Source organism: Rattus norvegicus, chromosome 3 (genome assembly GCF_036323735.1).
Source record: "Rattus norvegicus strain BN/NHsdMcwi chromosome 3, GRCr8, whole genome shotgun sequence".
NCBI lineage: Eukaryota > Metazoa > Chordata > Mammalia > Rodentia > Muridae > Rattus > Rattus norvegicus.
The window spans coordinates 127,628,056-127,652,484 of NC_086021.1; the positions used below are offsets into that span (position 1 = coordinate 127,628,056).

Here is a 24,429-nt window from a genome sequence, read left to right on the forward strand (position 1 = left end):
CCTCAAGAGCAGAGTCTCGACTTATTCCAATCGGGTTAAAGCAGTTGAATAGAAACAACGGGAGTCGTGGCAGGAGCTTCTCTCTCTATACCTTTCCTGGCAGTTCTGACCTATGTGGAGCCTACAGCCTCTCATGGCGGGGACCCAATGGACACATGTATAAGAAGTCACTTGCCCTCCTGTGTGCCCGCTTCTGAACTGACTGCCCAGGAAGGTTCTGGAATGAGACAAGAAGTCATCATAGAAGGGAGTGGTCAAGAAGTCATCATAGAAGGGAGGGGTCAAGAAGTCATCATAGAATGGAGGGGTCAGGATGGGGTTGAGTTAAAGCCAGTTGTCCCTTGTGAGGACTCTAGAGAAGGTGGAAGTGAACTTAGATGTGAGTAGGAATGCAAGGCAAGGAGAATTATCATCATGCCCAGCAAAACCTTGGTCATTTAAGGGAGCTTAATATATGATAAAAATGTCTGTACAGGGCTGGAGGAATGGCTCAGTGGTTAAGAGCATGTGCTATGCCTGTAGAGGGCCAAATTTTAATTCCCAGCATCTACATACCCCAGGCAGCTCACAGCTACCTATAATTTAGCACTAGGAGGCCTTCAACTTTTTCTGAACCCTGTCGGCACCTGCACAAAGTCACACACATAATTTTTTAAATAAAAAATCTTTTTAAAAGCCTGAGGAGCACATACATGTTATCTCAGTACTGGGAGATGCACATACATGTCACATACACACAATTAACAGTGCAGATCAACAGGGAAAACACAAACTAACATGATTTGTAAGCATGGTGGACTACATGGAGCAAACATAAGAGAACTTCACTTAGTGCTCTATAAAATGATGGGCTGTAAACAACATTGACACAGGAAGGATCAAATGTCAAAGTGTTAATTGATGGTGCAGGCAAAAGTGACTTCCTATGCAGAATAAAATAACTGAGTATTCTCCCTTAAATGCTGTGTTAAAAGAGATGACAGGAAGAGAAGACCAACACAGTAGGAAGACAGAGAAATAGGAATTAAAAGCACAGTGAAGTTTCACAACCGCTATTAAATTGAAAAACCATGAGGCAGTTGAATGATGGCCAATGTTGGTGGCATTGTGTTCCCCACAGAAGAGGAGACTGAAGCCACAGTTGATCTGGGACTGTTAGTCAAAGTGGATGTTGATATAACAATGTCGGTTCAAACAAACACTACAGGCCGAAGGGGGTTGGGACTAACAGGCTGATCCATAAGCCCAGATCCAGCCGCCAGTGTCACAAAGCACAAACAGGAACTATAGAGGTGGCTCAGCACCCAGGAGCACCTGCTGTTCTTGCAGAGGACCTCCATTCTGTTCCCAGCGCCCACATGGTGCTTCACAACCGTCTGCAACTCCAGTTCCAGGGATTCTGATGCCTTCTTCTGACCTTCTTAGGCAGAAGCACACACACACACACACACACACACACACACACACACACACTCACCAATCTCACACAAAATAAGATGAATAAATGAGAAAATACTTTGAAAAGAAAAAAATGAATATGCACATAGACAGATTTTCTGTACAACTTCTTTTTTTTTTTTTTTTGGTTCTTTTTTTCGGAGCTGGGGACCGAACCCAGGGCCTTGCGCTCTGTACAACTTCTTAAGCTGTGGTCACAGCCCCTTAAAGTGACGATGACTATGAGGAGTCACAAAAATCTGGCAATAGTAAAAATCTAAGTGAATTTTGTTTTGGGATTAGAACAGAAATTCCAACAAGTTCTCAAACATACCAAACATACATTGGTCATCTTGTACTATGCATTTCTGAGAAGAGTCACTTCTGATTATAAAATAAAACATCAGTCAACTCAACAGACATCGAAGATGCCACATTCTGCCACATCAAACATTTAGGCAAGATTTATTTGTGTGTGTGTGTGTGTGTGTGTGTGTGTGTGTGTGTGTGTGTGTGTGTAAAAATAAACAAGTAACCCACCTTGTCAGTACAGACATGTTCTTTTATAGATCATTAGCAAATGGTACAGTAATGGGCACGCCAAAGAATTGTTTTCTAAATGCATTGCCTCTCGATTTTCCCCACTCAATGATTTGCTTGTTTTATATTCTTAATTCCCTGATGAAAAAGTGTCAAGAGTGGGAAGGTTTATAGGACCCTTCCCCGTGCTGTCAGAACTCTGAAAGCGTCATGTGCATCACTGGGAGTGCAAACAGAAGGAGGTGGTCACGAACCACCCAGAGCAGCGAGTTCAACTCTCGCGGGCAAGTCAAAGTGAGAGTGGAAAGGCAGGAGACTGGGGCATCTACATCGCATACATATACAAAAATTAAAATGGGGTTGTGCAACCTAAATACATTATGTATCCAACATACTCAAATAGCATCCTTCCTGCAGGGAAGGGAAATGTTATGTGAGAATTGAGGGAAATTGATCAAGAAACCCAGCACTGGACCAAAGATGGTCCTGGCTCTGCCTCTGAGAAATTTGGCTTCCTTTAGCTTTTCTCATTATTGCTGTCAACTGCTCTACTTCGAGCCATTGTTCTCCCCATCTCTATTCCAGGCTAGACTAACAGGAGCATCTGCATATATTTTATGTTTCTTTGGAGCCGTTCTTTGGGTGAGGTGCTGGGGATTGAACCCAGGATTTCATGCATATTAAGCAAATGCTCAACCATTGAGCTACACATCATGGAGCTCCTCTTAGGTAATCTATCAAAGAGCAAGAAGTGGTCTAAAGACATCAGCTAGATTATGTGGCTCCCTGATGGACACCCCTCAGTTTCTGCTCACTCTGCTGTCTCACCGTGAGATCTTGGGGTCTGGCTGTTCGCATCCTTCATTTTATTCTCTGCATCAACCAGCTATGCTGTCTCTATACCTGGATGGGACCAAGCTCTTTCCCATGCCGGGGGTTTTGTGTTTGCAGTGATTCTCTCTCCTGAAACCTCATCCCCCCCTCTTTGCAAAGCTGGATGCTGTTCCTCTGTCCTACCCCGGCTCAACATTGCTTTCTCCAGTAGTTATTAATTTAGTTCAGTTTATCATACTGTAGACGATCGATCTTGTTTATTTCCTTTTGTTTTGTGTTTCTGAGGCAGGGTCTCAATATTCAGATTAACCTGAAGCTTACCAATTAAGAGTAGCCTCAAATTCACACTCTTTCTGTCTCTGCCTCCTGGGCATGACTGCCTTGTTTATTTCCTTTTTTACTCTTTCTTCTTGAGTATAAGTCTTCTAAAGGCTTGGCCACATTTGTCTTGCTGCTGATTAGAAGCACCTCGAGCCACCAGTAGGGGGTGGGAAGACAAAGTCCAGCACAGGTGTCAGCAGGGCAAGGTGGTTCACGGGTATCATTTACAAAGTGATGGCGACTGGTCTAATGTTTATGTCACCCGAGTTAGTTCATTTTGAAGACTGATTGGGACCCAGAGGGAATAAACCTCTCACTCAAGATCACCACATCAGTGACAGAACTGTGACACAGGTCAACCTGCCCAGTTTCTGTCTTAACCACCCTACTCTGCTCTGGTGCGAAGCTCCTGGCCTGAACTGCTAGGTCCTACGTTGTCTAAGGCTTTTCCTGTGCTCCTTCATTCCCTTGATACATACATAAGCCTTAAAGTCCAAGACAAACAATGACCACATGCAATCACCACATAAAGTAAAAGGAAGTGTCATCATCTCTTCAGTTCATGTAAGATTTGAAAATGTCAGACATCAAAGTTAATGTGTTGAGTCAGGCACGGTGACATACACATGTACTGCCAGACCTCAAAAGGATTGCTACAAGTTTGAGACTAAGCTATGTAGTGAGTTCCAGGCTATCCTGGGCTACATGGTCAGACTCACCCCCCCCAACCCCACCCCCAGTCTCAAAAAAACAAAACAAACAAAAATGTTAATATCTCAAGATGTTTCAGAATTCCTGACTAATAAGCGGAAATATGATTTTTGTTTTGTTTTGATTTTTGAGATAGGGTCTCACTATGTATCTATGGCTGACCTGGAACTCATTATGTAGACCAGGAAGACCTTGAACTCATGGAGCTTCACATGCCTCTGCCTTCCAAAATCTGGAACTAAAGACATGCACCACCATTTCCAGCTTCCTAAATATTTCTTTTTTAAAATTGTGCGTATATGTGCACACGTGTTCTCTTCTGAGTATGGGTGTGCAGATGCCACAAGTATGGAGCTCAGAGAAGAGCTTCAGCTCTCAGTCTTGGCCTCCTATCTTGTGTGAGACAGGGTCTCTCATTTACTGCTGCACACACCAGGCTGGCTGGCCCTGAAATGTCCAGGGACTCTCTTGTCTTCACCTCTCATCTTACTGTGGAAGCCCTGGGATTGAAGGCATCACTACCACACCCGGCTTCCTGTGGGTTCTGGGGTTTGAACCCAGATCCTCACACCTGTTGCTTTACTCCCGCCCCTCCACCCCCAGCCCTCTTCCCAGTCTCATTTTCTTTAGTGTCAACAGTGCCTGTGACTCACAAATATTTTCCCGCCTCCTTTGACTTTAATAAGGCCGTGAAACCCTACTCAGTATGCTGCAGAGCACTTGTGTGTCCACGGACCAACATTTCTCAATCTCGTAAAGTCCCTGCTAATAAAACTTGTCACCTCTTGTCTCAATTAGATAATTGGCTTTATTTTTTCTGCTCCTGACTCTCTTATTCATGAGGCAAGATTGCCAGGAGTTTTTGTACATTTGTATCGACGACATCACTGTCTCCATGGTGAGAATAGAGTTGTCACTGTGTCATGGTGAAAGATCTGATTTCTGTCACATACAAGCCACCTGAACTTGAGTGTGTTATGTCCACCTATTGCCAAGTTTCTCCAACTGTAAATGGAGGGACACGATAGAATCCCCTCCCAAAATGGTTGCTAAGACTGGGGGATACAAAGGGCTTAGTTGGCACATGGCTGGCTAAGGTGGTCAATCTTTTGTCTCTGTTTGACTGATTTTGGAATAGCCCAGGGGACACACATCTGGATATGTCTGTGAGGTTGTTTCCAGAGCGGTGTAACTGAGGAGGGAAGAGTGCGGACAGCATTATCTCATGGGCTGGGGTCCCTGACTAATAAAAAGAAGAAAGTGAACTGAGTAACCACCCTCATTTCGCTCTGCTTCCAGTCCTGGACTTAGTGTGAGCAGCTGCCTCAGGATCCGCTGCTACGCAATCCCCAACATGATGTCACAGAGGCATGAAAATGAATGGATTTTCATGACCCTGTAATGCTTGGCTGTTGAATGAGATGATCCACCACTCGAGGACATTGTCTCTGAGCCAAGGGTGAATGGGAAAATAATACAAAGACTTCAGGGTGCTTGAGGGACTCAAATGAGCTCTCTGAGAGCTTGGCCAACGGGGACAAAGTGGCTCTCCAGAGGAAGCATGTGACCTTGCCCTTGAAGAAAGAGTAGGGGCCACATTAGTGAGGAGAGCAAAGGGCACTGTCAGGTGAGATAGTAAAGGCTAGGTAGGTTTGGAGAGGAGATTAAAGACTCAGCTAGGGAGACAAAGAGTCAGGGTCCCCTGGTGTTGGCAGTGTGACTCCTGGAAGGGCTTTAAGGAGGTAGTGTTTAAGAAAGAGCAGGCTTGAAGCAAAGTGTCACCATGGGCTACTCAGGTGTTTTAATAGTACAGGCGTTTAATCCTTGCACTTGCAAAGCAAAGATCTCTGTGAGTTCAAGGTCATTCTAGTTTGCATAGTGGGTTCTAGACAATCGAGAGCTACATAATGAAACCTTTTATCCAAAAATAAAAAGTAGAAAATGATGGCGGGAGATACTCAAGCAGCCATGAAAGCTTGGACGAGTGCACCTGCCTATATATGTACACACCTGTGCACACGTTCCACACACACACACACACACAGACATGTATGAAAATACAAAGAGATGTCCTGTGGGATGACAGGTGGCTGTCATTTCTGTGTGTCCTAGGTGAATAGGAAGGGAGGTATGCCTCTTTCAACAGCCAGTGTGGCTCCATGGCATGAGTCATGGCTTGCCAAAGGTCCCTTGGTCATCAAAACCCTTGCTTCTACTTGTGGGACATAGTCCCTGGTCTAGCTCTGTAGACACATTGGTTTCTAGGACATCTTTTGTCACAGTCTCTGGCTGCCAGTCTGGGCCTGTGCATCAGGGCTTTGGAGTAGGATCTGCAGAAGGGATTTGGAGGAGGGCCTGTGTCAGAGGGAGAGGTGGGAGACTGGTAAGTGCTATTCATATTTTCACTTTGCCTCTGGCCTTCCCTGACCTAGTCAGAGAGCGCCCTGCAACATCTGGGTTCAGATTGTATCAAAGTCCTCTGCAGTCAACCCAGGTTGACCTCATTGGCCTCATGTCCCTGCAGACTGGAATCAACTTTCAGAGGGTCACATAAATGCAACCATTCACACTTTGCTCTTCTGTGCCTGGCTCCTTTTGTCCAGGTCATTGAAATGTACTAGGATTGCTGTGTGGTTTACTTTGATTACATACTTTGGAGTGGAGTGGCTAGGCCTGATTGATGGTTTTAGTGAGACCATGTCTGGACTAGTGTGAAAATCTCAACCCAGTGGACAAAGCCCTTCCTCCTGTTTGATTCTCCCTCCCTTCTCTCAGTTACCCCACTGTCCACTTCTTCCTTTTTGCCTCTTTTTGCCTCCTCTAGTTCTCCAGTCAAGTTCCTAGGTAACTCCTTAGAGCAGCGCTTCTCAACCTTCCCAATGCTGTGACCCTTTAATACAGTTTCTCATGGGTGGTGACCCTCAACCATAAAATTATTTTCATTGCTACTTCATAACTCTAATTTTGTTACTGTTATGAATCATAATGTAAATATCTGTGTTTTCTGATGGTCTTGGATGACCCTGTGAAAGGATAGGGGTCGAGACTCACAGGTTCAGAAACACTGCACTGTGTCCTTAGGCTACAAAGAGAGCATCTCTTGAAGGGAGGCATTGTTGAAACACTGGCCAGCATTTAGAAGTCAATAAATCAATTCTTTCCAAATTCTGAGGATGGATTATGTTAAGACTACATGGGTACACCTACTGGACATAGAATTTATGTGTGAGATCAAAATAAATATCAAAATGAAAAATGTTGCAAAGTCTCCAGAATTATCAGCTACAAAAGTTTTCTGAGTATTCTAAAGAAGATGGCTTAGTGGCTGAGAACACATAGTGCTTTCTACAGGCCCCAAGCATCCTCCTCATGCAGCTCACAACCAGCTGGCAACAGTGTTTCTCTGTGTAACAGTCCTGCTGTCCCAGAACTCACTCTATAGGCCAGGCTGGCCTCGAACTCACAGAGCTCCACCCACCTCTGCCTCCCAAGTGCTAGTATTTTTAAAGATTGGGATGAGATCATGAGGAAATTTTAAAAGGAAGCAAAGTTTAGAAAACATACTAGAACATTTCCCCAGAAGTTCTACCCTTTAAGGCAGCAATAATTTACTGCTAGATATTCCTATAAAACAAGCTTCACGTGAACCACAATAACAAAACACACTGAGAATTGGAACATAATTTCTAACACCACTGACAGACATAAAACTTAAGGAAAAAAATTCAGTGGAGCAGACAAATCAATAAAGAAATAAACCAAGAAAGAAACATAAAAGATAATATTTCAATAGTCAGAATAAGTCCAAATACATCTGTGGTGGGCCACTGTCCAGGTGGCTGGATTTGGAGTCAGCTGAAGGCCCACCTCTGAGTTTATCCGTGATGCTGTTTCCAGAGAGGCTTAACTGAGGAAGAATGACCTGCTTCAATGTGGGTGGTGTTATTTCATTGGCTAGAGCCTTGGACTGATGGAAAAAGAAACTCGAGGAAGCCAGTGAGCACAGTGTGTCTCGCTCTGCTTCAGGGGTATGGATGCAATGTCAGCAGCAGCCACATGCCCTGAACTGTGAAACCTGTCAAAAGCGTGTGCTAGGAGGTCATAGGCAGTCTGGCTCGGGGACAGGGGGATGGAGTCAGCACTTCAGTTCTGCCAGGTGGCTAAATGGATGTAATGCTCCCGGTAAATTGTCTTCTAAATAATCGTGTTTAAACACAGAGGTTAGTGTTTACTAGCTTTGGTTGGAGAAGCTACCCCCCCACCGGCCAGCAAGCAGTGGTAGCTGAAAAGATTTATAATTGGTCAAAGTGAAGAGAATAAACCATTGTGCAAAGCTCAGCCACAAGAAGGGCTGCTGTTATCACTCCCTCAAAGGCTCATGGCACATCAGGGAAGATGGGGCAGAAAAATACACAAAGGTGGGGGAAGGGTGGACGGTGGTGAACACTTACTTTCAGCCATGACATGGCCACTGCACTCTTAAACAAGATCTGTACAGCACTGGGCCTGTCAATACCTTGGCATTGCAAGGAGCCCACGGAACTCTGCCCCTCCCCGAGGATTTATGTGCTGTTAAGATTTGCTAGAGGGGTGAGGAACACTTTCTTCAACAGTGAGGGAGGGCCATTGGCCGGATGCCTGTGCTCCTGCAAGATACTGCTCACGTTCCTATAGGCAATTCCAACAAAACTCACTGGGTCTCTCTCTCTCTCTCTCTCTCTCTCTCTCTCTCTCTCTCTCTCTCTCTCTCTCTCTCTCTCTCTCTCACACACACACACACACACACACACAATGAGTGTCCTAATGGCAACTCTTATAACCTTCTCTTAGAGCTAGTTGATCATGACAGAAATGGTGCTGTGGGATGCTGTCTGGTCTTCAGAAGTAGGCCTAAAGAAAAAGACAGCTTCTAGTTCCCATTTCTCTTCTGGAATTTGCTCTTTGGAGTGGGCTGGCCTTGAAATCACAGCGATCCACCTGTCTCTGTCTCCTGAGTGCTGGGATTAGAGGCTTGGGCCACCATGCCCATCCCAGTTCCCCTTTATTATTTTTTTTAAATGATTTTATTTGTTTTTATTTTTATGTGCACTAGTGTTTTGTCTACATGCATGTCTGTGTGAAGATGTTGGAATAGGACTTACAGACAGTTGTGAGCTGCAATGTGGGTGGTTGGAATTGAACCCAGATCATTTGGAAGAGCAGCCAGTGCTCCTAACCATTGAGCCATCCCTCCAGCTTCCCAGGTCCCATTTCTTAAAGTGGGATTTTTTTTAAAAACAGTTTTATGCTGCTGTCTAGGAAATTTACTGTCATGCTGGAAAGGTGGCATGTTGCTGCCCTTGTCATAGCTTAAGTTGACTCCGCCTTACCAGTCTCCCATGACTATTCACCAGTCATGGGAATGGAAAATCTTGGACAACTCCCAAAGGATTGGACCACCAGCTGTGGACACTCAACTAATCTTAGACATTTCTAGGAAGCAGAGGGCTCTCTGGTGTCAGGTTCGAAACCATGAAATCATGGCTTCAGACTTCTCCATGAAATTGGGAGATGGAAGCAATGGAATTATTAGCCAGCTGTAGTCACACACGAGCTCTTTGGGCTCAGTGATTCTCAACCCTCCTCATGCTGTGACCCTCTGATACAGTTCCTCCTGCTTAGGGGACCCGGGCCATAAACCTACTTTCACTGTTACTTCATAACTGTAATCTTACTACTATTATAAACAGTAATGTAAATATCTGTGTTTTCTGATGGTCTTAGGTGACCCCTGTGAAAAGGTCATTCAACCTCCCCACACCCCCTTCAAAGAGGTTGGGACCCACGGGTTGAGAACTACTGCCCTAGAGAGACAACAGATAACCCTCATCCTCGATCTAAAACCAAGCAGCTTCTAACAGCCTTGCCAGGTCTCCTGAGAGCCACTCTGCAGCCAGAAGCCTCTCCAGGTGCTCAGGAGGAAGTTGGGCAGATCCAGCAGGTTCTTCTCTGGGTTCATTTGTCCAGGTTGCTTGGCTGGACTCCATGAAACTCTGGCTGAGAAAGTTTCTCCACTGGTGTCTGTCTTTTGACTGACTTTGGTTCTAGCCAAGTCCCAGAGGAATAAAGTCTACCCCTACTGCCTCCCTTTGGTTCAAATGCCTGAGGCAAAGCTCTATAGTCACTTCCCAAGACTTCCAGAGCAGAAATAGAACAAATGGCACCAGACCAGAGGGCTGACAGGGACAGCACAGTAGAGGGGGCTGGAGCTCTCTATCAGCTTCAGATCAGTGCCCCTTTGTGTTTAGAAAGGCAGTGTGGTGCACAGTAGAATATTGGTTAGGGGCAGGAGTTGTGGGCCCCAGTCCCTGGGCTTTCCTTTTAGGTCAGTCCAGAACTCCAGGAGTAAGTCTGGCCTGCTGTGTTCTCATCTGTAGTCCTCTCTAAGTCCTCTCCTTTTGCTGGCCTTTGGGTATGGTTTATTCTTTGTTGCCCAGTAGGACCATGCCATGCTTGGACACCAGCTTAGACGACAATAAGATAGAGATTGGTAGGGTACTTCTAAGATATGACAGGGACAGCTCATGGTAATGTGCATGGTGATGTGTGTGTGGTCAAAGAAGGTATTGTTCATGTTTTTCTCTGTGTGCCTATGTATGTGAGCATGCGTGAGTGTGTGACTATGTGTGTGTTTCTTTAGGAGTCTTATAGAAGTGTGTCTATGTGTCTGTGTGTAGCTCCATGTGTGTCTGTGTGTATGCATGTATATGTATGTTTATTTGTGCTTCTGGGTGTCTATGTGTGTCTGTATGCAACTCTATGTGTGTCTGTGCATATGAGTGTCTGTCTATGTATGTGTCTCTGCACACCTCTGTTTTGTGTGCTTGTCTGTATGTCTGTGTGCCTCTTTGTGTACACATGTCCATCTGTCTGTTTTGTATGCTTGTCTGTGTGTGATTGTTTCTCTGTATGTGTGTGCATATGGAGGTTGTCAGGTTCAAAAGAAACGAGGGACAAATGGCTATCTATGGTGCCTGTTAGCGTACTAAAGTACATGTTGGCTTCCAGGCTTTCTCAGTGGCTCTTAACTCTTCTCACCCCGCCCCTACACTAAACTTTTCCAGCTCCTGGGCTTCCTCTCCCCCAGTTCCTCATTCCCATATAACTCTGACATTTTGGCCATGTGTCCTCCTTTATTCTCCTCTCTTGGTCCCCTCTGCCTTGATCTCCTTTGCACTCTCTCTTTTCTCCTTCTTGCCTTCTCCCTCCCTTCCTCCTCTCATGGCCTGATCCGGTCTGCTGGCCATGTTGAGTCTACTACTCTCTCTCTGCTCTGGATTCTTCCAGATACCTTTGGCTGTTCTACCATATCTACGATCAAAGCCTTCCCTTCATTCCTTGGATCGGCCATGTCCTCAGTTTATACAGAGGTTGCTCCTGTTCTTCCCTGGACCTTTGGAAAGAAAAATTCCTGCAATATCACAGGAGAATAAGCGGTGTTGCAGACTGGATCTGAGTGGCTAGCCTCTGGGGCTTGGAGTGTGACTTGAAAGACTCATTCCTAACTGTCCCCCTTATCCTCAACCCCACTGCTCCAGCCCAATTTGGGATGAGTGTCAGCCCTGATCCTGGGAAAACACCCTGGGGCTGTTCCTGTTGTATTTAGTTGGTTATAATGTTTAAGTAAATTTGCACTGAGGATATGGTGGCTGAGTTGGCTCTAGTGACACAGCGAGACCTTGTAGTCTGATGAGTCCCCACCTGGTACAGATCCTCAATCTCTGCCAGCCTCTTCTTTACCCTATCCATGGTGACCTCGGGTTTCAGGTCGTGCTAAGCAAAAGCCAGGGGCAGACATTCTGGATGCTCTGTAGGAATTGCATCGTGACAAAGGGAACCCCAGCAACTCTTGCTGCCCTCAAGGCAGTAATTTGGGTGACCCTGGATAAAGTCACAGGGACAGGGGACAATACAAAGATACTTTCTATCTGCTTAAGCTTACACAGATTTGGTTTCAGTTACTCTGCCTCTTCTGTGGAAGCAGTTCTGACACTTGGCCAACCCTTCTGCACTTTGGTTTCTATGGGAAGGGAGGTGAGAAATGAAGACAGGGTGGTGGTGGTGGTGGTGGTAGTGCTCTGTGTGTGTGTGTGTGTGTGTGTGTGTTTGTGTGTGTGTGTGTGTATGTGTTTGTGTGTTTGTGTGTGTGTGTGTGTGTGTGTTTTCTGGACTGGACTGCGTCCCTTGTGCCTTTTGAGGAGGGCAGGTCCTCTGAGATGTAACACCTAAGGTGGGAGTCACCTGCTTGTGTCTGTGCCTTCAGGAATCCACTCTCTAGTTCCCTCACTCTGCCTTGATTCCTCCCTCATCAGGAGCTACTCGGGCCTCTCCTTTGCCCTGAGTCTGGAAGTCAACCCTATCACCCATCCACCCCTACCCCGACCATCCCTCACCCCGACCCATCCCTGTTGTATTGGCAATGGAAACACTTCTCTCGGTGGCCGGTGGCCGTGAATCATCACATTCCCACAGCTTGCTCCTGCTCTGTTGAGAGAGGAGGGCTGGTTGTTGTCCTGGGAGGAGCTACACTGTTGCTCTTTGCCACAGGTGTCAGCTGCTCTCTCCTAGCAGGAAGTTGTGACTGAGAAAAGGGCAAAGGACAGTCTGAGGCAAGATTAGAAGATGGGACAAAGGAAGGTACAGATGGCCTCAGTGAAGTCACAGGAAATGAATCATGACATGCGCTAGTTCAGATTTTTAATTCCCAAATGTCCCAGAAATACCTTTGATTATTACATGTTGAATAAAATGTATATTGATTTTAAATGAAATAAACACTTCAAATAAGTTCGCAAATGACCTAGATACTTGGGCTTCAGGATGCTTTTGTACCCCAAATATGGAGGAGTGCAGGGAGAGAGGTAGGGATGACTTGTTTTTCTGCCCCTAGAAAAGCATTGCCCGCGTATCTTCTAATCCGAGTCCCTCCTTTTCAAAACGTATTAAGCAATCACATGCAAAGTTGTGATTTATAAAGAATAATCAAGGGAACACCCAGGAACCAATCCACTACCCAGCTGGAAAAATGACACTGGAGCAGAACAGAAGGCTTCCTCCACCCTGTGGGGTGGGGCTCACTCCCACCATTCCATGTGTCTGCCAGGGAAAACCCAAGCCAGTGCAGCCCTGGATGTCAACACGCCTCACTCTCTTCCGCATAGGAATGGATTTCCATGCTACAGCTGGTAATATCCCTAATGTCTTAAATACCCTATAAATGATATCCTTTAAGAATATGCATTCTATAGTTGGATGTGGGGTTAGGGGTTTGAGGTTATCCTCAGCTCCATAGAGAGCTCAAGGACAGCCTGGGCTACATGGGATCCTATCTCAAAACTAGGAGCAACAAAACCATTGAGTGGTTAGTTTGCTACAAACATGTTCTCCTCGCCACCTGCTCTCCTTGAAAGAGTCACATATCTTGGTAAATCTGGATCTGATTTGTTTGTTTCCATGGCGATGAACAACAAATCTAACGCATTTGCTAGTGGTGGTATAATAAATATGAATGCTTATAAAACTAAGTGGGCAATCTTAATTTCCCCATAAAATAGTAGTCACAAGAGATACAATATCCTCTTAGGGCAGGTGTGGTAGCACATATCTTCATTTCCAGCACATGGGGAGCAGAGGCTGTTGAATCTCTATGAGTTCAAGGCCAACCTAGTCTACATAATGGGTTCCAGGCCACCTAAAAGGCACCTAAAGACCCAAGAGAGGGAGGGGAGGAGCAGAGAGACTAAGAATATTCTAGGCAAACTATAAAAAATGTATAGGAACTCTGTAGAAAGCTGTAAAGGTCATCACAGACAAAGAATCAAAAAATGGAAGCATCATACCTGCCCTAAGGGGAAAATAATACTATAACATCTTTCTGGGTCAATCCATACATTTAATACAATCAAATTTCCAATTAAAAGTTTGGGGAGCGCTGGTCTAAAATATTCTAGAATTTATGCAGAAGACTGAAAATGAAAAAAAATGCAGTGAACTTAAATGGATATAATTAAGGATGAAAAGTAATTCTAATAGTAATTCTATTAACTCTAGTAAATTTAGTTTAAAGTTACAGCATTTAAAGCCCAGAGAGTCAGAAAGTCAACCCATTGGCACCTGTGCAGGAAATTTACATATGAACGTTATGGCTTTCCCAGTAGGGGAATGATGTAGATGATAAATTATACTAGAAAAATGACCACTGTGCCCATCTTGCTGCATGAGGAAAAATGAGCTAAACCTGGAACCCGCTCTTCAGCAGGTTATTATTCTGATCATCACTAATGAGGAAGTGAGATATGAAATGGAGATGATGCTAGGTATGATAATACCTATAATCCCAGGGTCAGGGCCTTGAGGTCATCCTCAGCTACACGGTGAGTCTGAGACCAGCCTAGGCTACGTGAGACTTGGAAAGGAGCAGGTGGAAGGTCTGGATGGATGGCTTGGTGGTTAAGAGCACTGGCTGGTCTTCCAGAGAACCCGGGTTCGATTCTCAGCACCCACATGGCTGCTCACTGCTGTCTGTAATTCTAGTTTCAAGGGATCTGGAGAGGAACAGACACACATTCGGGCAAAATACCAATACACCTAAAGTAAAAATAAATCATTTTCAAAAGGTAAAAATCAGTGGAAAATGCAAAGTAAAGTTTAAAACTTCTTTTTTAGATTTGTTTTGCTGTCTTATGTATATAAGTGTTTTGTCTGTATGTGTGCGTCCCTTCTGTGTCCCCCAGTGCCTCAGGAGATCAGAAGATGGTGCAAGTCTGTTACTCTGTTGCCATGCCTCGGTTCTGAGGACATCTGTAATCCTAACTGCTTGCTGAGCCTATGGGAGAGCCCTCCCTGGATGACTGGTGTGGCAAAAAGTAATTGTAGCAATTGCCAACCTAGCCTAGGAGAGAGTTACTTTAGGGAAGGTAAGCCTTGGTCCCTGGAAGTGAGAATCTGGGGTGGGGCGGTCACTCACCTTTCTCAGAGTTAGCTCCATAGCTCATCTCTCTAACTTTGGCAGAAACATGGATCCCTTTATCCATGCTGACCAACGTACCCTCCCAAGTGGCACAGAGGATATCTAGGGAACACCTGCAGGTGGAGGTCAGAGACACCAAAAGCAAACCAAAGATACCTCTGACCAAAAGCCTGAAACAACAACAAAGCCTGCGATAACTTCACAGATGGTTGGAGAGACAAAGCCCTCACTGACAAACATAGAGGACAGTGCATTGGAGTCTAGCTAGGTAGCGTTAGGCAATTATTTTCTCTGATTCATTGTTTCTGTGTGCAAAACTGGGTCAATAACATTCATTTCACAGGATATACACTCAGAACACACATGTGTTCTCTCTGTGTCTCCATGTATGTCTCTCTGTGTCTGTGTCTGTCTCTGTCTCTCTCTCATACACACACACATACACATATGCACTGGTTGCAATGACTACCATGCGGAGTCTGGCATGTAACACATTTTAATAGCATGTAGAAATCAATGGCTTTATGATTTTTTCCTACAGGACGAATAGATGGAAGAAACTAATATAAGAGAACCTGAATGACAAGAAACCTAATGCTTAGGTGGGCTCAAGACCTTAGGGAAAGCTTCAATCATTGACAGCAAAGATATTTGAATGCCTCCCCAGGGCTTGGAACTACGTTATAGATTCCAGATACCAAAATGTATGTGCTAGCTGTGTCTCCCAGTGAAGTAGATTTACTAGATAAAGAGTAAATAAACACCAACCATTATTAACAGTAGCTGTGCAAGTACTGAGCCGGAGAAGGACCACATCAGGGGCGACCTGGCTCTGGCTAGGGGAAGAATCAGGGTCTCCCAGAGCAGGTAGCCCTTATGCTACAGCTGAAAGATTAGCTGTGTGGACACTGCAGAGAAGAGCCTCCCAGATAAAGAATACATCACACGAACTGAGAGGCAGGCGAGGCTGGCAGGCTTAGGAAATGGACACCTGTGTCTGAGGCACAATGAGGAAGGAGGTGAAAAGTAGCCCGGAAGGTGGGTCATATAACTTTGAAAGCCATGGTTAAAAAAATAAATAAATAAACTTGCATTTTATCATAAGGGATGGATGCCATTGGGAGGTATTACACAGCAGAGGTGATGTAAGAGTGCTCTGCCTGGGGGGCAATCTACAGGCTTGACAGGATGGCGAGCGGAAGAGAGGTTGCAGGTGGCTCAGGCAGAGAACAAGAATGATGGCTCAGGCCGGGATGAAGGATCACGAGGAGTGATAGGATTCAAGGCTGACTGAGAAGGACCGACTACATATGGTGATGGGGTGGACAGAAGGATGAGGCAGAAGGTATCCATTAAGCTTCAGTGACCTGGTATGACACAGATAGTCCTGAAGGAAACTTCCTCAGGTACCAAAATGAAACCTGACTGAGTGGCTGAGCCTTGAGCTGGATCTCAACCTGCAGACAAGGTGTGGAGGACAGACTTAGACTCCAGGAGGGTAGGCAGCAGAATCTGGAAAACGAGGTGGAATGAGCTTGCCTCACTATGCGTAGGTGGCCCAGAGTAGGGCAGGCCTTGCCAGGAGGGAAGGGTGTGAGCTGTGGACCATGGGGTGTGAACCTTGCAGGGTGGGAACTGAGGTGTGGCCTCCGGAGTGCAGATATGAACTTTGATGGTGGAGATAGTGGGGAGCTGGGAGCTTCTCCAGGCAGCAGCTGGCCAAGCCAGCATCTTCTGGGGAATGAGGAAGCAAGCTGGCCTGGAGAGTCAGCATCCTGAAAGTACTTCTGGACCACCTCCTCCGTGCTCAGAAAGATAGCAGCGTGTGCTGGGATGCTTAGAGAAAAGCACTCTTGGCTGTTTTTGTAATGAACCAGCAGCACACTTCCTTACTGATTCATTACAACCTTGTCTGTTTCTTCCCATTCTACTTGTGCATTTTTTTTTGGCTTTGTTTTGGAGGAGTTCTTGCTATATGGCAGAGGCTGATCTTCAACTCCCAATAATCCTCTTCTGCCCCTCACATGGCAAGACTGTTAGGTGTGTACCACTGCACCCAGCCTTCCGTCCCTTTCGATGACTCTTCTGCAGCCGGCTGTCGGATGGTAGACAACAGGAGAGTGCAGAACTCTGCCTCTTCTGTCGCTGCCGTCTCCATTGCCCATCTCACCCTGTGCCGTGGCTTTTAAAGCTGTTGGTATCTCGTGGCTGGTGATGCAAGTCAGTTGGCACAGTGCTAGCCTCTCAGATGGGGAGACGATGGGTTTGACCTTTAGCGCCTCATAACCTGGGTATGTGCACAGGCCTGTAGCCCAGGCACTTGGGAGGGAAAGGCAAGAAGATCATGAATTCAGGGCTACCCTCAAGTAGCCCTCAGGGCTACACAAGTTCAATGTCAGCCTGGAATGTATGGGATCATGTTCAAGATGAAAATTCCTCCTATTCTGCTTCATGTATTCAAACATATTATCTTCCTACTAGGTTCCTAGCCTGTCAATTGTCTACATGACATTTCTACTTGAAGGTATTTCAAATTTCAGATGTCCAAGACAAGGACTGGAGGTATGGCTCAGTGATCTGACACTCGTCTAGCATGTGCAAGGCTCTGGGTTCAGTTCTCTGCACTACAAATAAAGCTAAAATGTCTAAGACAGAAACCTCCAGTCCCCTTTACCCCAAGCCATTTCAACTCTAGTGTCCCTCACCTGATTAATAGAACCCTGCAGTTTCTAAGGCAAAAAACTAAGCAGTATCTGTGATTGCTTATTTCAGAATCAATGTATCGCTGAATCTTGTAAGTTCTATTTTCAGAAGAGGTCATGAGTCTGCTCATTTCTCCCCGTCCTAGTCAGGCCACCAGCCTTGGGTCACAGCTAAAGCTGCCATATTTGTTTTCCTTTCCCAAGTGGCACCGTCTGCTGATGTTTTAACACACAGATGAAATTGCCCTTAGGCTCTCTTTGGACCACAGAAGGAAGCTAAGAAGGCTGCTTCTGCGGCATCTGGGCAGACTGTCCTGACCTTATCTTTGACCACTGACATCCTGACTCTTCCCCTGCTTTCTGCCCACAAGACACCCTGGTTATCTGTTTCTAAAACCAATGAAACTTGTGCCTACCTCAGGGCATTTTGGGAACACATTCTAACCATTCCTCTCATCCTGAAGATGCTCATTTAAATGTTAAGAAAATGTCTGTCAAACCGTCTCTGCTGCCAGTCACTTGGTGACACACACTTTGTCCTGTCTATCAGAATAGTACTATACGTATTCTCATGTCCTATCATCGTACATGTAGGTTGCATGAGGACTGGATCTCACATGACCTGTTCAGAGCTGTCTCCCACTCCTGAAACAATCCCAGGCACACAGTAGGAACTCAGTAAATATTTGTTCAATGAATGAAAAGAAAAGAAGCCGCCTCTGATGTGCTTCCTGGTTTTCTCAGGAGAATGTGGCAAGCCCAAGAGGAGTTACCCAAGAATATAGGGCAGGGAATGTGACTCCAAGGAGGGAGGCCCAGTCAGCCTGATGATCTGGTATTTACTGGAGGCTATATGCTGTCCAGAAAGAATGGTTTGCATGGGTGGTTCTACACAGAACCCTCCAAAGGCCAAAGCAGAGAATGGAGAAGAAATCATTTGAGAATTAGTGAGCTGTTCCTTCAAAAGCTACCATGTGATTGTTATCGAGGACTCTGTGTATGACAGATGTGCCCATATGTCCCCAGTCACACACTAGCCGAGGCTAGCGGCCATTTAATCACCGCACATTTCACAAAAGTCTTAATGGACCTGACCAGTCTCTGAAAAATATCATGGAAGTTGACAGTTCATTCTAGACCCAACTTCACTATAGAGTACCTTCTGTGGAATATCAGCCAGCCATAAGGGTTGCAGTCATGAAGTTCCGGCTTCATAGCTCCGTGCTAAAGCTCCTTTTTTTTTTCCTACCATTTTTTGATGCCCTTGGTTTGATGTCCACTACCACACCCATCCAGAAACACAAAAATGTAATTATGAATGTTAAGCTTTAGTCTAAAAAACATACGGTAATTTCAGCATAAAAATACCCTGGGATAGGTATGCCCAAATATTATAAGCATAATTGTATAAATATTATCTAAGAAAAACTCGAAGGTGGATTATCTAGGTTGAGTGGTTTACAGTAGATCTACCTCAACATCCCAAACATTTTAAGATAACTATGATTGATTAAAGAAATATTTGCAAATAACTGATACAGGAGTTTGAATCTTCTGAACATGAAGAAATGATAAATGTCTGATAGGTACATCTACTTAAGTGTCACACTGTGTCCCATAAATATATGAAGCTGCTATGTGGTAAAGTATTTTAGGTTTGTTTAGGTTTGTGTGTGTGTGTGTGTGTGTGTGTGTGTGTGTGTGTGTGTGTGTGTGTGTGATGTTGAGGATTGAACCCAGGACCCTATGGAAGTAAGTTCTGGCTAAGTGCTCTGCTAACCTAACCTCCCGATATATTTAATTAATTAAAGATCCGTTTAATTATGTGTATGTATTTGCGTATGGGTGTGTTCACATGAGTACAGGTGCTCAAAGGGAACCTCACTGCAGGACAGCAGAAGTTATCTCATCCCTCTTGTGCAGTTACTCTCCTTTGCCCGTTAGCTACCCTCCCTCCATCTTCCCTACCTGGGCTCCAGTACTCAGTACAAGGTGTTCGTGAACTAAACTGGGACCTCCTGGAGGAGTATATATGCTATTAACTGCTGAGCCATCTCCCCAGACCCCTCCAGTGTATTTTTAAAAGAGACTTTAAGTTGGGCATAGTGACACAGAAACAGGCACATCTGTGGGAGTCAGAGGCCAGTCTGATCTACACAGTGAGTTCCAGGACAGCCAGAGCTGAAGCCGGTCTTTGATACTTTGTGGAGTCCTCCTTTTCCCACCCTTTTCCCCCACCCCGCCCTCTGATTCACTCCCCATCACTACATGGGAGAGAAAGAAGGTTGGAGGGGAGGGAGATAGATGGAGACCTCTGAATCTAATTCCTTTCCTTTTGTTTCTTCTTTGAATATGAGTACTAATAAGTCTCAATCAACCAACCCCCTGAATGACCACTAACCACCAACCCTGTGTACCAAAGCTCTAGCATTTTTATACCCTCCAAAAGTTCCCAGAATTCCAAATGTCACTCAATCACAAAAATTATCTGCATCCTAAAAAAAATCACGTTTCTGCTGGAGCACTAGGAAAATCATAGTCAGCAGCTGCGGACAGAGTCCCAGCAGCCCAAAAACCTTGCACCTGTGATTAAAACAAAAGTACATTTTTTTAAAGATTTATTCATTTTAGTTATATGAGTACACTGTTGCTATCTTCAGACACACCAGATCCAGTTATAGATGGTTGCGAGCCACCATGTGGTTGCTGGGAATTGAACTCAGAACCTTTGGAAGAGCAATCAGTGCTCTTAACTGCTGAGCCATCTCTCCAGTCCCCAAAAGTAAATTCTTATATTTCTATGTTTTTAAAGAAACCAAACATCCAGAATTCTCATATACAGTGCTATGTAGAAAAAACCTTATCTTAAAAAAATAAAGAAATAAAAACCAAAAAAAGAAACTTTGAGCAAATCTTAAGTTTAATTAAAAATTAGGCAATAGTAGATGAAATGTATTTTATTGCACTAATATTATACATGGAGTGGTATTCATAAAAATTAAATAATAAATGAAGTGTATGAAATGAAATGTCTTTCTGTGGTGGTCTATGTCCCAGATAGGTGGCCTCTGTCCTATGAAGCAGGTGGAGAAAAGGGCATCACAGCACCGCCTCATTCCTGAATCCCAATACAATGTGTGGAACGGCAAAGGCAGAAGAGAAGAAACATAAGGATGGCCTCCATTGCTCCCTCGGGGACTGGGGCCCTGTACTAAGTAGCTTATCAACTTCTTACCTGCTATTTCTCCATAGATAAGGAAATAGGAAGACCAAGGAGTCAAGGAACTCTTCTGAGACAACAGGATGTCACAGATGACAGCAACGGGTGGAGTCCCATCTGATTCCCAAACATGCACCCAGGCTCTCACCCATTCCAAGGAGACCAACGCTAAGCCGCTGGGCCTTACTCCTGCCACTACTTTTTAGCTGCATCTCTGTGAAGTGAGTCAGGCATAGGATGCTGGGCAAGCAAGGAGAGGCCAGTGACTTCCTTAACGAGGCAAAGAGGAGCAAGTCTGTCCCAATCCCTGCCTCTCCTTTTTTGCATATCACAAGAGGATGCCCTAGCAGGTTTCCCAGACACAAATTTCTGGGAAGAATGTGGTACAAGGAAGAGGAAGGAAAGAAGGGATTCACTAGACCTAAGGAATGGTGGCACTTTGGGGATGGGGAGCTGGAGGCCAGTGTGGGGCAGAGAAGTTGAGGGAAATCCTGGGGGGTCTTGGCTGCTTATGATCTATGACTCGGAGAAGGGTCACCTTAAGAAGTGCCATACTTGGGGTTGGGGATTTGGCTCAGTGGTAGAGTGCTTGCCTAGCATGCGCAAGGCCCTGGGTTCGGTCCCCAGCTCCAAAAAAAAAAAAAAAAAAAAAAAAAAAAAAAAAAAAGATTTGGGTTGGGGATTTAGCTCAGTAGAGCACTTGCCTAGGAAGCGCAAGGCCCTGGGTTCGGTCCCCAGCTCCGGAAAAAAAAGAACCAAAAAAATAAAAAATAAAAAATAAAAAATAAAGAAGTGCCATACTTGGGGTTGGGGATTTAGCTCAGTGGTAGAGCGCTTGCCTAGGAAGCGCAAGGCCCTGGGTTCGGTCCCCAGCTCCGAAAAAAAGAACCAAAAAAAAAAAAAAAAAGTGCCATACTTGCTTGCTTAGCAAGCGCAAGGCCCTGGGTTCGGTCCCCAGCTCCAGAAAAAAAAAAAAAAAAGAAAGAAAGAAAGAAAGAAAGAAAGAAAGAAAGAAAGAAAAGAAAAGAAAAGAAAAAGAAAAAAATATGTGCCATACTTCTCTAGAGTATCAACGTGGTTAAGGGGTGGAGCCATGCTCTCATCAGGGCTGGGTACCCACAGCATCCCTCACAATGCTAGGATGCATTTATGAAGCAGCGTCTTCTGGAAACAGGTATGGTGACCCTGTGGTTGAGGCTCAGGATGGATCCACCAAGCCAGGGGCCAGACAGAGGGGAGAAGAGAGAACAGTAAGGTCTATAGGAGGTGAAGGGTCCATAGCCTCTGCCTCATGAGTAAAACCTAGGCCAGGCTCACCGCTGTCGAACTCAAAGTGTGAATCATCATTTCTTCCCAAATCCCTGGCAGTAAACAGAGGGAGACAGAAAGAGATAGCTGACACCCTTTGGCTTTTGTACAGTACTAAATTTATCAGATAGGACTTATTCAAGATGTTACCTTCCCTGCCCAGTAGGCAGGGCTGTGAGAAGACCAAATCAGAACATTCCCTCAAACTCTCTCTCCATTGCATGTTGCCACATGAATGGCGCTGCTGTGGACTGTCTATTTGAGCACTTGGCACAATGCTATGTGTACCAGGCACAATGCTAGGCCCTTCACAAGCACGACTTTATTTTTACTTCTCATTACCTCATGGATACCCATCTGTCTTAGTCTCTGTTCTATTGCTGTGAAGAGACACCAAGACCATAACAACTCTTACAAGAGAAAGCATTTAATTGGAGACCGCTTTAGTTTTAGAGGCTTAGCCCACTATTAGCACGGCAAGAGCATAGTGGCAGATTTTGCAGGCATGATGCTAGAGAAGTAGTTGAGAGTTTTATTCTGATCCATAGATGGGGGATGAGCTGGGGGGAGGTGGGTGGGGTTGGGGGTAGGACTTTGAAACCTCAAAGCCTACCCCCAGTGACACACTTCCTCCAACAAAGCCACACCCACTAGTCCTTCTACTTCTACCAAAGAGTTCCACTCAGGGGTGACTAAACATTCAAATGCATGAGCCTATGGGGCCATTCATATTTAAACCACTACCCCTGTCAAAACTACCTATGTGACCTTGAAAAGGTCCCTTAACTAAGAGGAAGACGGCTGCCCAGTTCAGAGCATTGCTGCTCTTCCAAAGGACCTGTGTTGGAACACTCACCTGGAGCTGTAACTCCAGCTCCAGGGGATCTGACTCCGTCTTCTGCCCTTGGGATAACTGTGCACACATGACAAACACTTACATAGTCACACACATATACAAAGCTTTTTTAAAAAATATCTTAAAAAAAAAAAGATGCCTAGTATCTCCAAACCTTAAGAGTCTCACCAAGTGCATGAACCCCAGCCTAGCAGAGTATTGGATACATAGAAGGCACTTGGTAAAAGGTTAGAACTTCTGTTAGCCGCTTTTCTGAACACAAAGAGGTAAAGACAAGTAGGGTGATGGGGTTGAGGCGGGGACACCTCCAGAAAAAGAAAGAAATGAACAAAGGCTGAGCTTTAAACAGCTTTAAACATGTGATCTTATTCAGAGTTAGGAATGGGGGGGGGGCGCGGGGGGGGCGGTGTCAAGTTTAAGCGGAGAGGATCCCTTCCCCCCTCAGAAAACAGACATACCTGAGAGCCGCCAGAAGCCATGGGAAGTAAAGGCGGGGCCACAGCAGTCTGTGGGTCCTGTGCATCTTCAAAGTCATTGCAATTTCTTCCTGGCCAGCTGTCTTCTTCCCCTTGGGTGTTCTGTGGGACAAACATGCTGGTCCCCAGGCCATGGTGGCCTTCTGAGACGTGGGTCACACCAGCCATGTCCATGTCATTGGAATGTGGAATAGACTGCGTAGAGCTAGAGTTGATTCTTAAAAGCAAGGTGTCCTCTTGGGGGCAATTCTCTCGGAATTTCAGGAGAGGTTTGTGACAAAGGAAACGTGCCAGCAGGTTCCTCTTGGAGAAATGTCAGATGAATTATTAAGGAGGGAGGGAAAGAGATCACAGCTTCGCTAGAGGAGCTCCGGAAACATTTCGAGCAACCCAGCGGTCACTAGTAAAAGAGAGGTTCCCTGCTGTGCAGAGGGTCAGCGCAGCAAAGACTGCACCGCCCACACCACACCACTAGGTGATGGGGGACCGGAAGACAGGCATTGCAGAGCTGCGATTCAGGCTCGGGGCTATCTCCAGTTCTGCATTGTAAGAGCTATTTTTAAGCGTGAAACTCAATATATTCCAGAGAAGGGAGGGGGGATGGCGAGATGACTAAAGCTAGCAGGCTCTGAACGAGACTCACATTCTCGGTCCGTAAAGCCATTGCTCCTCAGTCGTTGCTCCGCACCCGGCATCTCTATTTTGAGCTATGAAAACAAATACCCACCTCTAGGCTCTGAGCTGACGGTGGAGACTGGTCATTAACCCTGCCTCTCATTTCGTCTAGTTTGATAAATGATATGATGAAGTTTAAAGAGAATGCACCATGGTATTATGTTTAAAATCACAAAAACAAAAGCAAGCCACGTCCTCTGGAAGAGCCGCAGACGCTCCTGACCACTGAAACAGAGCCATCTCTCCAGCGCCATCTTGCAGTGCTTTAACACAACGCCTTCGCTTAGGTTTTTCTTTTTTTCCTTCCCAAATTTTTTTTAAATACATTTTACATCCCAATC

The 24,429-nt window shown here is 45.4% G+C and overlaps 1 protein-coding gene across 8 annotated transcripts in view; it reads right to left on the minus strand.

Annotated features, from left to right (window-relative positions):
- Pla2g4e (phospholipase A2, group IVE) overlaps positions 1-24,314 on the minus strand; it is a 66,052-nt gene extending 41,738 nt beyond the window's left edge. For 4 of the 8 annotated variants that reach the window (XM_017592204.3, XM_017592202.3, XM_039106511.2 and 1 more), the window contains exon 1: positions 2-227. Coding sequence is in view for 1 of the 8 variants with exons in the window: in XM_230487.10 (XP_230487.5) it covers positions 23,396-23,587 (192 nt within the window). In the remaining 7 variants the exon portion in view is untranslated. Of the gene's footprint in view, position 1; positions 233-23,395 lie in introns of those variants that run through there. The other 4 variants (XM_039106513.2, XM_039106516.2, XM_230487.10 and 1 more) reach the window with 3 other exon arrangements.
- Between the last annotated feature and the right edge of the window lie 115 nt (positions 24,315-24,429).